The sequence below is a fragment of the Rhopalosiphum padi genome, chromosome 1 (assembly GCF_020882245.1).
Source record: "Rhopalosiphum padi isolate XX-2018 chromosome 1, ASM2088224v1, whole genome shotgun sequence".
In the NCBI taxonomy this organism is placed as follows: Eukaryota; Metazoa; Arthropoda; class Insecta; order Hemiptera; family Aphididae; genus Rhopalosiphum; species Rhopalosiphum padi.
In genome coordinates this window covers 23945433-23962708 of record NC_083597.1, presented here as the reverse complement: position 1 = coordinate 23962708, position 17276 = coordinate 23945433, and the positions used below count along the sequence as shown (strand labels likewise).

General features: G+C 24.2%; 1 protein-coding gene across 2 annotated transcripts; it reads right to left on the bottom strand.

Moving 5' to 3' along the window:
• On the bottom strand, positions 1-15532 carry LOC132932069 (E3 ubiquitin-protein ligase SH3RF3). 2 transcript variants are annotated; one of them, XM_060998266.1, is made up of 17 exons: positions 15299-15532; positions 14661-15014; positions 13549-13610; positions 13317-13431; positions 11724-11825; positions 10938-11074; positions 10489-10875; positions 9791-9872; positions 8608-8723; positions 7779-7946; positions 7613-7707; positions 5029-5214; positions 4803-4939; positions 4555-4730; positions 4324-4422; positions 2902-3039; positions 1-2363 (listed from the first exon to the last, which is right to left on the bottom strand). In XM_060998266.1, exons 2-17 carry the CDS (start codon positions 14973-14975, stop codon positions 2195-2197), a joined length of 2484 nt encoding a protein of 827 aa, XP_060854249.1. In that variant the 5' UTR covers positions 14976-15014; positions 15299-15532; the 3' UTR covers positions 1-2194. The 2 variants fall into 2 exon arrangements, with proteins under 2 accessions (XP_060854249.1, XP_060854250.1); XM_060998267.1 differs by lacking the exon at positions 4324-4422.
• Positions 15533-17276: the final 1744 nt, after the last annotated feature.

The following is a 17276-nucleotide window of genomic DNA, read 5'->3' as shown; positions in this document are numbered from 1 at the left end:
TACAAAGAGACTTTCTGTATTACATCAAAACATAAAAATAAATAAATAACAAATTAGAAAAAAAAAGTTGGAAATTGTGTTGAGGAAGGAAAAATAAACAGTTCTTAAATTAATTTGTACATATTGAAATACATAATAATTTTGATCAGAATATTTTATTAATATATAATTGTAGTTATAATAAACTATTAAACATCATAAATCACAAACCTTTATATTATATTTAATTAATTGAATATAAATTATAAGCCATGTTGTTTAAAGAAATAAGATTTAAGTCTTAAATTATATTAATTGTCTATCACACTAGTATTTTAAATCTTATATAACTAAATATTCTGCAACTACAAAATTGATCAATGTAGCAATTTGTTGGTTATTATTGTTTCACAAACAATATTAATAATTGAAGTATATCATTAAAAGCATTCCAAAACATTGTTTTTTAATAAATTAAATAAAACCAGGGCTGTTGCTAATCAATAAAATAGTAAGACATTTATAAAGGATAACAATTGAATACAAATTAAATAGCAAATAATAGATTTGTTTCAATACCACTTAATTAATTATTTAATATTATTTTTTATTGCTTTGCCAAAATATCTATACATTATGAAATTGTTCATAGAAAAAAAATAAGTAATTCTAATGGTAAATAGTTCAGCAACAACCCTGGACACAGCAATTATTTTATTATAATCAAAATAATTAAGATATTCATATTATTTTAAAAAGATTTAAATACAATAGTATTGTATTTTATTTCACAATCAAATAGGTTTCTTTGAGTTTAAAATATTGATAATATTAGTTTTAGTATTGTAATATTATATTTGATTTTGAAATTACTCCAAATGGTTATAGGTATATATTAAATATTAATGATTAAAATTGCAGTTAATAAAATTATATGATAAATACAATTTATAACAAATATATGTGTTAATATTTATAATTATATTTATAAAAAAATAGTAAAAGTCAGTGTAAATATCACAAGAAAAGTAGCTACAAATAAGTTGATTTTACATATTCAATAAAACCATTGAATATAAGATAAAAAGAAAACATGCAATTAAATTAAAAAACATTGATCATTTATCACTTTATGTAGGTAATTGAATAATATAAATACAACCATTCGAAACAACTAAATCCTATTTTATTTTTAATAGAATTTAGTTATCACAGTAAAAATTAAAATTTAATCAAACTTAAGTTATTAATTTTTTTGATTAGATAGGCTTGGTCACTTCATTTGTTTTCTCAAAATTTTACAAACTCAACAGATACCTACCTAATACTTTGGTTAAGTATTATTCAACACTAATGCGTGGTTCTAACCTAGCATCATTAAATTATATAATATTATAAAATCATGTTTAAATTCTTATGAAAAATGCAAACAAAGTTATAACATAATATGGCCCATTGTATTTAAATGTGTTTAATTTTTGGCATCAGATTTATTATTATATATATATTATATTATATTGTTAATACAATATAATTATGTTATTTTATTCTTCAATATATCTGTTAAGTCTTGGATCTTAAATAAAACTAAATAAAAAATTATCTGTTAATCTTCATTAAACAAATATTTAATAGACTTTTGTTAAAAAAAATCTTAATTGCAATTTACAGTATACCTACAAAAACATAGCTTTATAACAAATTAACAATATTTTGGATATTCTGTAATTATAGGTGTTTTTATATTCCTAATAATAAATAAATAAAATATAATTCGTCTTTGAATTATAATAAAATAAATTTTAAATTATACAAATAAGAAATCTGAAAATTGTATTGATTTCTATTAAAATTAAAAATTAAATCTATAACTAATATAGTTGACTTCTATTTCTAAAATACATAATATCACATTAAATACAAAATGTTTAAACTTTTAATTAATGAATATGGTTAAATTTATTGAGTTTTTAATATAAATAAAAATACACTTAACCAAAGCAGTCACAAATTATTACACAAATTAAATTAAATATTTAAGAGTCTACATGTTTCTACATCATTGATACAATTTTGGTATATACATTAAATGAGATATATATTTATTATTATACCAATAAATAACTAGATACCCTAATAGTTAAGTTAAATTAAATTAACAATGACTAACGTTCCTAAATAAAATTATTTACTATATTTTAGGTAGAAAATATTATTAAATTTTCTCAACAAAACTTGATGGAAACAAACCACTTTTTCCAGTTCTCAATAATGTTCCCCTATACCACCCATCTTGCCTAATCTTATGTACATATAAAATATCTCCTACACGGAGTTCTAATTCATACTCACTATTTGGTGGATATGCAACAATACATCTGCACCTAAAAATAAAATTTGTAATACCTTAATACATGTCATAATATTAACACAAAAAATTATTTTGATAAAAATTTCTTAATGAAGAAAAATGTACACTTATTTTAGGTATCAAGAATTAATAAATTAATTTAAAACAATTAGTTATATTTAATTATTGTATTAAAAATGTATTAATACAAATTAATATGTATATGTCTATATAATAAACAGTGGTGGATTGAAAAATTGTTGGTCATAGACTATAATGATAACTGATAAACAATTGTTAGTCTTACCTTAAAGTTTAGATATTTATTCAGTAGTAAGAGAAGAGAGAAAACATTGACTAATAGATTTGATGTTAGATTAGTCAAACCATTTGACCTTCTTGATATTATTTTTTAAGTCCCAATACAGAACTACTTAAACTTCTAATTTTAGTAACCCATAAACCAGTTTGTCCATGATAATAAATGTCTAATTTGTACATGTGAATACTAAGCCTGAACCCTTTTTTTAATATTATATTTGTTATACAATATTACTTCATATTTAACTTACATATTTTGCTGAGTACGTGAATTTTGTTTAAGTTTTCGATCTTGTGGCTTAATGTCTACTGATATACCATTATTTGTATCTAAACTATGTGATTTACGATGATGTATTAAAACCGATGATCCATTTGGCTGCTGTTCACTAAAATTAATTATTTAAATTAGAAAAAATAAGATAAATTTATAAAAATTGTACGTATTAATTTGAGCACTACACTATAACAAACTACCCTAAAATCTATCCACATAAAATTGGGATACCTTTACTATATTTTTTTATCACTAAATATAAATTGTCTATAGAATAAAAATTAAAAAATTATTGAATAATACCCAATTTTTAATGTTGTAAATTTAAGAGCTTCCATTAATTTATTGCCTCCCAACATTCGAGATTTTTTTAATATATATTATTGGCAATTTGAATACTATAACTTACTCTCAGTATTTTTAAGTATTTAAACCTAATTTCAACCTAACCTTTTATACTACTTTACAATATTTTTTATAAAAAAAATTTCAAATATAATAAATTCATATTATATAGATAAAAATAATTGTTTATTGGTTAGTATCCAGTAATCTCGGAAAACCACAAAAGCTATAAACATAAGACATTAATTTTTTTATAAGACACCAGATTTGTTTGGTGTTCTCATTAGATTTTTTGTAGATGCCGCAAAATAAAAAATAAAAATATTCTTTATGGACAATACAATATTTGCTAGGTCAGTAAGTTATTTATTTACACAACACTTAGTATTTTTTGAAAAGCAAAACAAATACATTTTTTTTAAGTTTAATATTTTTAATTAAATAATATCTAAGTACATGCAAATTTTAAAGCGCATACATTCATTAAAAAAAAAAAATGTCAAAGGACTTCTAATTTATTTTATTTTATGTGAATTGTATAGAAAACTATTGAGAATTTGAACAAATATAATTTATCTTGTTAGTATCTATAAACCATATTATAGACAACACATGCACGTATTGCGTCCTCTTAAAGGTAAGAATATTATCTAGGGAATCTCATTTGATTTTATTGATATCATTTTAAAGCGAGCATAGCTATGTAAAATATTAAAACTTTAAAATGCTCATAACTCACTTTAAAATTATAATATTAATAAAAGCATATTATGAGATGCCTAAAATAATATTCTTACTTTTAAGTTTGATAATAGGTAAATTAACTCCAATATTAAAGCTAACAACATAAAATGGGTTCTGCTGAACACAAATTTGGAATAATGTACGTTAGTAAGACAGAGACAACACATACTGGTTAACATCTTCTTAATACCAAGGCTATTTAAAATTTATATAGTACCTACTTTTAATTTGAATAAATATTATATAACATTTATATAGTACTTTTAATTTATATAAATATAAGCTACTGTTTTTTTTGTTTTCTCACCTTTTAAAATTATGATTTCCTCTGACTTTTATTGGAAGTTGCTCAGGAACCCTTTGTATGGCATCTACATTTAGTAATTTTGATGGACAAGAATCGGATCTTTAATAAATCGTGCAAAAGCAATAAAAATGAAAAAAAAAAACACAAATAATTTATTGCTACATGAAACAAAAATAAAGCGTGATTGACAACCAAACACAAAAATACTCTTAAATATCATTATCTACTTACCTAGTATGAACTGGTTGAGATGGTGCAATAACTGTGTTGTTTGAAGTATTATCATCAAATACTGGATTATCCATTGAATATACAGGGGGAGGTGATTTTCTAATTTTTATATTAGAAAAACTACGCATCACTGAATTTGTAAGAAAGCATTTTTTCCTTCCACGTTTTTGAGCTAACTAAAATAATAAATGTATTTATATTTTTTTAACTCTATTGTAAGTAAATAACCTTTTTATTAATATAATTACATTTTCTGGGCTCAAGGAATGTGATGGTGATGCAGTAGAAGGAGGAGCAGCAGCACCAGCAACAGTATTAACCACACCTGTATTTATTGAATCTTTGTCAGTTGATGCTGCTATAGGCTTAATTGAATTGGGCAAAACTATAATAGAAGAATATATATTAAACATTTTAACATATTTTTTTTAAATAAACATTTAGATTAGTACCAAAATTTAAATTGATTAATACCTGTATTACAACACATAGATTTTACGTTGTGCGTAGGTGCTGATCGAACACGTGAAGATGTTGATGGCATTTCAGACAACCAACTTGATACACGACTATGTACAGAAGGACTACTGCTACGTGGTGGTAGTTCAGGTGGTGGATATAAAGGTAAATTTTCATCTATATCACTTTGAAAACTACAATCTATATAAACAATAAATAAAAATATTATATACAAATTGTAAACAATTAATATTTCTTAGTGGTAAGATAAAAAGGATATACTGATGATAAACATTTAGTCTACAACTTTGTAAAAAATATAAATTTATTCTAAAATGTAATTTGTTTTATTTATGAATACTATTGATCATTTTTATCCAGTACTAGTATTAGTATTAATTAGTAATTATAATTGCATATATTATGAGTAAACCACTAATTATTATTATTTTTTTTAACAATTATTGAATCATATTTCTAAGAAAACAAAATTATTACAGCTTATATCATAATCTTGGTTAAATTAGTAAATAATGATTTATTTATATTGGACTTGATAATTTTTTTATGAATTTTGTTGCATTTTTCTAAGTTAATAAAGATTAAAGGTATCATCTATGTATTATAAATTATATAAGAAGATGGACAAGTGAGTACTGCTCTGCTGTACAGTAGTTGTAAAGTAGATCACTTCAATGGATGTGTTAAATTCAAACTCAATAATATATTATTATACATTAAAGACAGATGATCAATGATGGTTCATCAATCTATAATTCCAAGTAAATTTCTGTTATGTTTTTAATATTGCTATCAGGTAAAGTAATTTATTTTACTATTAGTAATACAATAGGTTGGATTAATTTTTGCAAAAACAACACATTTGAAAAATTTTTTTTTTTATTAATAATATATTTCTAGTATTTAATACATAATTTAATGTTTTTAACATGATGATTAGAATTATAAATTTACATAAAATCCACTATATAGAATAGTAGAGTGATATTTAATATTTAGTGATAATAACAATAAAACATAATATATTATATAACAGAATGCTTAAAGAAATATATAATGCTATAAAAAAAAAGTTTGCGTAATAACAGATATTTGAAAGTTGTATAAGTGTGCTTAACATAGAAGATCATGAAGAAGACTATTTTAATCGACATTGTGGTGCATGTATGCCGAGATATTATTGTGTAGAAAATATAAACTATAACTTATATATAGGGTGTCCCGTGAGGATTTACCCATAGTGATACTCCTGAAATAATGGAGATATCATAATTTTGATTTTTTAACAAGTTTCACAGTGACAAGAACTACAAATATTTCATGTTTTAATTTATTTTAATGTTTTAGTAAAAAAGTTAAAAAAAAATATTTTTTTATTTAATTATTTTTAAAAAAATTGAAGATAATAACTTGTAGTTATTTTTTTGAAAATATTGACGTTTCAACATTTTAATTTCATTAATCTCCTGATTTTTTTATTTTTTCTAGTTTCGAGAAAAACTGCGAATTACACTGAAAGCGTTTACTGTACAAACGAGCATGCGGACCACACGTTTAATACATTGATACCACTATTCGCAGTTTTTTTCGAAACTAGAAAAAATATTAAAAATCAGGAAATTAATGAAATAAAAATGTTGAAACATCAATATTTTCAGAAAAATGATCTCTACAAAATGGCCATCTTTAATTTTTTTGAAAATTAAATAAAAAAAATATATTTATTTTTTAACTTTTTAACTAAAACATTAAAATAAATTAAAACATGAAATATTTGTAGTTCTTGTCTCTGTGAAATTTATTAAAAAAATCAAAATTAAGATATCTCCATAATTTTGAGAGATATCGCAATGGGTAAATCCTCTTGGGACACTCTGTATACATAACAATTATTATATATGTATTATTACTATTTATTATAATTCATAAGTTTTATGTTCCCATTAATAATGTTTTTGAACTATAAATAAATAATGAACATTATTCAGTTTAAATATGTGATTTTGACCAAATTTGAACTTAAAAAGTCAATTTAAATTAAATATTCTATACAATTTCTTAATTTTGACATAATTTGAACTTCAAATGCTCATAAAAAGAAATTGTATTTATGTACTATAGTTAATAATTTTAATAATCTATAAGTACAACTTATGTGGAATCTTATATTAAATTTTCAAGTTTTTGACCAAGTGAACAATATATTTTTATTTATATTTATAGAAAGAAAAGGAACAAATATAAAACCTCAATTATCTATAAATAGCCTAAAAACAATTGAAATATTTTGAAAATTATCATATAAACACTTCAACACTTGGTAAAAATTTTAAGTATCTATGATTATCAGTTTTTGTGTTACACCAAAAAAACAAAATCAGTTTTGTCACAACCACTATTTGCATAAAATAGTTATTTTGAAAAATACTTGGAATTTTAAAACCATCCTCTAAGTTGAAAATTGAATCATTTTTTAATTAATTATCATATAAGCATACAAATAAAAAACATTCATTACTCGCTTAGAATCTAAAACAAAATAAATTAAGGTACAAGTAATAAACAAAAATAATCTTACCATTTAATTGACCATTAAATGACGAATGATCATCTTTTTGTTCTTGAACTGAAGATGGATTATTGCTAGATTTTCCAAGTAGACGAACAGATATTCTAAAATAATTGATCAATAATTATAATTAATATTTTTGTTTTATAAAAAAATAATTTGTTATGTATTTTACTTTGCAGGTGTTACATAGTTTCCAGGAAAAACACCAGAACAATTAGTTTTTAATGATGTTCCTTTATACCAGCCATCTTTACAGCATTCGGTAACCATGTATAACTGACCACGTTTTAATTCAAGTTCATCAGCTTTTTGAGGTTTATAAGGGTATAATGAGACGTGTCTAAAAAAAAAAATGTTAAGATTACATGTTTGAATCATAATTATAAGTTTTTGTGAATTGTATACAACACAGATCTAGGATGGAATGGCCAAGTAGTGTAAGGCAACAGTTCTGATGCACACTGTTATTGATTTAAACCTGACTATGGATGACATCTTTTTCAAAGCAATCTAACTGCCTCAGAAAAGAGAGCTCATCCCCTCCAATTATTTATAACATTATATTTTATATTTTATTTTATTATATGAATTAGAAAAAAAACATTTTCAAACATACCTCTAACTAGTTAATTTACATAGTCTTAAATTAAAATGGAATGGAAAATGTTTATTTTTTCTAGTATCTAACTAGTAGAGCATAATTTTAAACATGGAAGCCAACTACAGTATGCCAGTTAATTAAAATTTGATATAGGTATAAAAAACAATAAAAAATTTTATCAGTTTTTTTAACAGGATACATTTTTTTCTCTAGTTTATAAACAACTGTATGGCTAATAATAAAATTTCAGAAGTAAAATTAAAAAATTTAAATTCTAAAAATTTAACATGAATTAAACAAATTAAACTTAAGATTTAGAATAAATAAATGTTGAAATATGTTATTCAACTGGTACCACTGACAATTTGTTATTAACTATAATATTAATATAAAAACTTACTTAGCTGGCAGTTGAATAGGTATTTTAGACCTTACATTCTGGGTAGCTATTGGTTTAGAATGACTTCTAAGACTTCCATGACGATGAAGTTTAGAATCCCTCACTCCATTCATTGGCTACAAACACATATATAAATATTACTTAAATATATTATTATATGAATAATTTTAGCAATGATAAATATACAATGATTTTAATGGATTATAAAATATATTTTTTTAACTGAGGCTTTAGCTTTAACTAATATATTAATAATCACAGTAACAAAAAAAAAATTTTAATTTAGATGACAAAAAAGTTAAGTGTAGCTTATATTTATAAATTAAACACGAGGAAGGTTCTCTACTATAAATAGATTTACATTAAATAAATAGTTTAAAATAGTAAAGTAATTTTCAAAATTTTATTATAATTAAATATTTTAATATTATTATAATATAGAAAATAATAATACACATCAAGTTTCAGATCCCTACTGGCTACTATTAATATTTTACAATAAATAAAATTGTTAGTGGAGTGATCATTATTTTTCATTTTAATTACCCTATTTCAAAAGTCAACGTTCTGTCTTGTAATAATGTTATCAATCCACCTTATGGGAAATGACCAAATTTTAATAATAATAACAATTTAACAATACTAAGGGCCAGTTGTACCATCTCCGATTAAAGTTTATCACAGTTTAATCGGCCACATTAGGCCGGTTAAAAAATCTGTTATCAGTGATTAAGCGTAATCAGAGTTTAATCGGAGACGGTACAACTGGCCCTAAAAGGTTATTTTAATACTGATCATAATAGAATAATCGTAACTTAAACAGTCAGTACAATCAGTGGTTTGAACCTTGATAATTTTAAATTCTGTTAATCAATGGGAGGGTCCAGACCTGAACCCCCACCCCATGGGTATGCCTCTATACCTAATCCAAATTCAAATCATGTTTAAATAAACAACAATAGAGACATGAAGAATATTAACAGGATTAAATAAAATATTGTACAACAATAATAAAAATTGCCTACCCTTACAAACCATTCACTAATTTTATCACGCCATCAAAAAAAATATTTTTTATTCAATTTTGAAAGCAATTATTTTTTATTTTGTAATTATTTTGTTTTAAGTAAAGCAGAAAATCTATTATCTACTAATAAATTATTTTTAAATGCTACTTAGTTACCTGACTGGATTGAACTTCTAAACTGGTATTTGGACTAGAAAATATAGCAATATCGTCTTGTGATAAAATCTCAGCCGAATATCTAAAACACAAATACATACATTAGTTTAATGTTTATAATACTCTATAAATACACATAAAATGTATAAGGATTATTATTATGATTAATTTATTTTTGAATATTACCTTTAGAAAAATAAATCGTTCTATGGAATATACTTTACTTTGTTATACTTATTAAATAATTTAAATATATAAGATTATCTTATAGTAAGTAGTAATAAATAAAAAAATTAAAAACTTATCGAACACAATAAAAATATTATAGATAATACATATAAGTAATTGCATTTAAACAATTTTATTGTTTCTCAATCATATAACAATGCAATTAATAATTTGTTTTGAAATTCTAATGATGAATACTAGAAGTAACTCTAATTGATTTAAATCATGAGTAAATAAATGACTAAGCATTCTCCAAGTTAAATATAATTTTATATTATTATAGTATCTCAGGATATATTTTAATTGTTATTATTTGTTAATTTTTCAAATATTAATCATTACTTAGAATATAAAGAAAGTACTAATATAGTTAATAGACAAAATAGTACATTATAGTTTTTATATAATAAAATAGTTATATAGCTAACAAATCTGTATTGTAAAAAATAATTTGCAATTTTAAAACTCACCGTTTATTTTCTGATGAATGAGGGCTTGATGAAACAGGCCCAACCCCATTTGTAAAACTATGTCGTTTAGGGGGGTCTGGATTTGATGATGGTAAAGAACGATTTATTGAATTATCAACAAAAGGAGCATGTGAAGGTGACCGGCTAGGAGAGCTAGATGTGGTATCTGATGGAGAAGTAGTATTTGGAGATGTAGTAGTTGTAGAAGAAGATGATGATGAAGTATTCTCACTGGTAACTTTTGTATTATCTAGTACATGTTTTGCTTCATCAGTTGTATTATGTTTGGTATTTGTTGATTGACAAGCAGCTGATAGTTCAATTGGCAATAAAGGAGCAGCTTCTTCGGGAGTAGGAGGAGCCATTCTACTTTGAGTAGGTTGTGAACTAAAAAAAAAATAATAATAATAATAATATTTTACCTAATTACACGTTTTGAAAATACTTACCTAACTGACAGTTTCATTAATGCACGAGCTATTTGATTCAAGTCAACAAAAGATAAAGGAAATATACCAATGCGATTGGAAATTTTTCCTTCTGCCCAATTTTGATCAATGCGTCTTAAAACTGTGATTATATCACCCTAATAAACAAACATATTTTGTTAATATTTTCATGTAATAATACAGTATAATAATTAATTAACCCTTAAATAAATTAGCTATATTTTTTCAATAATTACACGTGAGGTGCATTTTATACACAAATTTAGTTTTCATAGAAATCAATATGGAGTTGTATTAATAATTACCTTTATTTACTTATAAAAGAACAAAATGCTACTTGATTTTATTTTAACTTTAATTATAATAAAAGAAAAATATATTTTAATTTGAATGCTATAAGTTATACAAAATTATTACATGCGTAACGGAATTCAATCACCAACACAAAATTAATATAATATGGAGCTTGTTTATGCAACTACAAACACTGAAAGATGACAGAAATAGATTTTTAACAATTATTTATTATATGTATCATAAAAAAAGGCTAGATTAGGAAAATAATTGAAAACAATTATGAACCAAAATAAAACAGGATAAATGGAAAGTTTGATGTACAAAGTTTAAGTGTACCAGCGCATATATTTAAGAGTTAAAACATTAAAGAACCTTTATTATTATTGTTAAATATTTTAAATCTTAAGTACCAGGATATATATTCTAATTATAAATGCATATTGAGTATTTACAATCTAATCATTATATTAATTAATTACTATAAATTACTTTTGAAAATGATAAGCATCCTTCATCATCCTCTTTATTCATTTTAAAATCATACAATGCTTTACATTGTGGTATATGACTAGGAAGTGATGTTGGAAACACCTAATATCAACAAACAAACAAATGCATATTATTAAATTATAATAAATTTATCAACATTAAGCATATTACATATTATATATTATGGTAGATGTCTATATAAAAATTTTATTGATTCCGTAACTAGTTTAAGCTTTTCAAAATAACGTATTAAACACACTAATATGAAATAAATGACAAAATATTTGGTAAATAAAATTATATAAATCCAGTATCCGATTATAAAAGTTCTGGCCTAACATGGATTGCTAAAGACTAAAGAAAACCATTCAAATAAAATGTTAGTAATTCTTCTTTAGTTTTTAAAGACTATTAAAGTTTTTATTATTTTTTACCATCTTTTCTATTTGTATTCTTTTCCTGTCTTGTTTCTTGTACATGCTACTCAAAGCCTGTTTACACTGTTTATATATCTATCTATCTGGGGGCGATCGTCAGATTTTTTTCGAGTACAAAAGTGAAAGAAGTTTAATTCTTTGAAAACTGTTTTTACAATTTTAATAAAATTGAACTTTACTAGTATTAAAATTGTGCTTTTATCTAGTATACTTCCTAATTTGTTAATGTTTAATTTTTTCCATAAAGTCCTTTTATTTTAAGAACATTAAGCATCACCTCATTACTTTTTGTACACTCTCATAAAAATGAACTGATTGTAGATAACTTGACATTTAAGTATATATTTATATGTAAAAAATAAAAATTATTTACTGTTGAATATAAATATTGTAATGAAAATTTTACACAATATACACTAAAACAGATTAATAAGTAGTACAATAGTTATTTAATTGATTATTGAACATAAAATTAATGCAATATTTTTTATATGTAAAATAATTATGAGACGTTTTTAAAGATAACAACAAAATTATTTCATAAATTTCATTGAAACTATTAAATAAATTATAATTGCATAACAATACATAAGTTTCTTAAGAGGACGCTATACCTGCATGTGTTGTCTCTGTCTTATCCACGCGTAACATAGTTAAAAACTGTTTTGCGCGGAACAACTTTACTTCCTCGATATTTTAATCAAAACAACCAAAATTACAAATCCCATTGGGAAGAACTTTACCTGTGTCGTAGCGTTTTAATTTTTTTGATAACATGAATGCAATTAAAGATATCGGTTTGAAAACTTTAGGGTTTTTTCATTTAATTATTAAAAATTATTGGTTACCACTATCAAAAAAATTAAAACGCTACAACACAGGTAAAGTTCTTCTCAATAGCGATTTAAAATTTTGGTAATTTTGATATAAATATCGAGGGAGTAACGTTGTCGGCGCAAAACAGTTTTTAACTATGTTACGTGTGTATAAGACAAAGACAACACATGCGGGTATAGCGTCCTCTTAAGCATTTTAGAATTTCATCAAGAAACAATGAAATAAAAAATGAAATAAAATTCATGAAATTCAAATTTAATTTAAATTTATTTATATTTTAAAATAGTTATATCTTATATGTTATTTAAATTAAACTAACCTGTACATATGATAAAGGAAATATACCAATTACTCCATTAGCTTCTCCTTGATACCAATTAGAATCAACTTTTTGGCGTAATATAATCATATCTCCTTTTTTAAAACTTAAATCCCTAAAATAAATATTAATATTTTAATCATTCACAATTATTTTTTTAAAGTATACAATTAAATTATAATTATATTTTATAGTTTCATAATTTTACAATTAATAAATTTTTTATATTTACCCAGGTTCTTTGGAAGAATAATCATATAATGCTCTTGCAAACATATTACGTTGATATGGCACCTTAAAATCAAATATAATTTTATAGATTATTAAAAACAATTTAAAAATAAAAGATTACTAAAAGTATAATTTAATACTTTATACAAAAATATGTCCTATCTGTATTTGTTGTTCCAGTTTTAAAAATCATAATACAAAAAATTGACATACAGCTAAATCCATTTAGTTTTGTAAATTTTAAACTGATCTATCATAAATTTTAAAGGTAAAACTATTATATTGTGTTGTTTTGTTTTTATCCTTTTTGTTAATAACAGATCTACTTGCTCTTATATTTAACTAACAAAACTTAATATTTCTGATGAATTTAAATTTAGTATGTTTAATTTGTAACCATAGGCAGAAATCGGGGGGCTTGAGGAGACTAAGCCCCCCCCCCTCCCAGTAATTTCACCAAATTTTTGCTTATGTTTGTAACATAAGTCCACAAATAAAAATGTAGTCTTTTTAACCCTTTAAATTAAGTTTATAAAATTATAATACAAAACTAAAAATTAATTTTTTTCCTTCTTAGTAATTAGTATTTTTTTGGAATTTGTTAAACTCTTAAAAGCTTATTTGGTAATTTTTTATTTTTAATAAATTAAATAAACAATGGTTTTGAAAGCTTTTTAGATTTCTTTTAGAAAATTTCTAAGTGATAAAGAAGATAAGAGTATGTTATAAAAATTTTATTATAAGAAAGTTTAAGAATGGAAATGTTTATTTATTAAGTGTATCTAAGATATCAATACCTTCCCCCACATTATTTAAATAAATAAATTTACAAATTTACAATAATAAATAGAAGATGCTAGTATTATATGGTATCCTATTTTTAATATAAATTTATTATTATTACATAATTTTTATGATTATTTAATTATGTATCATTCTATATTTTTATTTCTATGTAAAATTATTAATTATAACTTATGTATCCATTATATTTATCAAAAGGGTGTTTACCCATTGATTTATAAATAAATAATAAGAAAATCATACAATTATTTATTGTTGTAGGTATGACTTATCTTAAATGTTAAGAAAAAATAAAAAATAAATATTAACTTGTTTAGATGTTTTTGGCGGTCTTTGGTCGGAACATGCAACAGCTGAAGGTTTTTTAGGCGGTGATACCATTGCATTTTTACTCTTCATACCTTCCAATATCCTCATGAGTAATACATTAGGTGGCAGTTCGTCCACCCGACATTCTACAAGTGTTCGACATTCTGGACATCGAAGCTCTTTATGAGTAGCTACAATTTCATCCAGGCATTTTTTGCAAAATGTATGCTGACAAGACAGCACTTTGCTTGATGTATCCAAGCGTTCTAAGCATACTGAACACTCAAGCAAATCATTTAATAACTTCTCGTCCATTATTGAGAAACACAATTATTTACTCTAGCAGAGGACATCCTACACAGGAAAATATAAATAAAATAAATAAAACAAATACATAAAAAAAATTATAAATCAACATTTATTTTTGTTTAACAATAAAATAATACTTCATCCATCATCCATCATCCATAGTAAAAATCGAACTCATTGGATAATGGAATGTAATTAAGTGTTAATTATAAATGGATAAAAAAAACATCAGTTTAGTCGAGGGAAGCCCACTCAATATTACAAATTAGTAATTATAATAATAAAATATAAACGATGTAATTGACCCAAGTTCGCTTGAAACGTCTTACCATTATCACAAGCTTTTGTGTCATCATGAATATTTCCATTTAAATGCCACAATCAACGTAATTCACTCTGATCGCAATTCCCAGTCATCGAAGACTGTTCAGATCGGTTTAATTAAACGCGTTGACGTCCAACATGATAATATGAAAAATAATTTGCAGATTTTATCGCCAAATTATTTGAAGAATGAAACCATGAAAAAAAAAACAATTTCGCACATCTATCGGTTCTATCTTTATCCCCACCTAAACTAGTTGCCATAAAATCCATCATCTTTTTGATCAGTGCAGCCAATACGACATATGTACATGTGAAACGACTCTATAAACGTGCTATACAATAATATTATGGTTTGCGGTGCACTTGCTATTACTATATATTATAATATTATGTATTTTAAAAGCTATAAATATATTTTCCTTTATGGGCTTATGGCTATGACGTTTGCAGGGTAAAAGCTCTATCAATAACGAATAATCTGGTAATATCTCAACAATAAGAGTTATTAAATACTTTAACGGCCTTAAAAATTAAATTAGTTTTTACACATTATTTAATAACCAACAAACGTTTCGATTAGTATTTTGTAAATTGGTTTTTATATCCACTATAAGACCGCCAATACTTAAAAAAGAATGGTGGCAGTTATGCCATCTGATAAAAACTCAAATATTTTCTGATTTCTAATCAGATATGAAAAATACTTTTGCTGTATGAATATAACAATCAACATTATAGTACGAGTAAGAGTAAGTACATTACTATTTTAAGTAGCATACATAAACCGGATAAACATTTAGTCGGTAGCTCACAATATTGGACCAACCATTTATCGGTAGATCACACACATTGGACTGGTCCTGCGATTACTATTATAATATTATATATTATGTATTATTAAAAAAAATAATTTAAAAATATACAAAATACAAAATGTTTACAGATGTCACTACAAAAACGAAAATACTATAATACTCTCTATTACAAATTAATAACAATAATACATTTGCCTGCACATTGTCCCTCGGCCACTCTAATTTGAATTATGTAGCAAACTACAGCAGTTTTATAATATTTTATATTATATGATATAATATGGTATATTGGTATGTAATAAATATATTTGCAATTGGCTATATATTATGCAGTGTGTTGCCACCGGTCGGTGGTCGGTAGTAAGTGCAAGTGAAAAAGAATGTTGATTCACCACGTCATACCGAATTATATTGTATACACTATACTTATATATAACATGAGCAATAGCAGGTGTAAGTACTTATTAGTTCGCAGTACGGGGAGTATACGCATGCCATTAATACGCAGTTGAGTCATGAACAAAATCCTCATAAACATATAGGTACATACACACTCGCAAAATCAATAAAATACCATTGCCTAGGTTACGATTATTTATTTTGTTAGTGCAAAAATTCAAAATAGTTTGTCGAAAGTATATAATACCATAGATTAAATATACATAGATAGCCCATAGGCATGGGCGATATGGAAACCGATAATTTAATTGAACAATACGTCTACAGATAGCGCAAATTGTTTTGTCAATACGAGTATAGACATGGATATAAAATTTCAAAGTTTATATTTTGGCATTCATCATAATGCGTATATACTTTGTCCAGCGAGAGAACACGATGCCGCTCGATCACAATCGGCTCGGTCTGCCGGCTGCGCGTCTAAAAATAAATCTATATTGTATAATTTTATATTAATATCCCAAACACTACGACTTTTAATCAATTTATTATTATGTTATTAGTTAGAATCTATAAACAATTATAGTTCCCGATCACGTTCACAAATAATGTGACAGTGACAACAGCAACTTATGACACCACTCATACATTTTTAAATCCTATTTTATTGATTTATTCCACTTGAATTTTATTGTATTGTTCACAATTTAATCATGACAACAAAAGGAAACAAATGTATGTTTTTTGGTTGTGGTAAAAGTAAAAG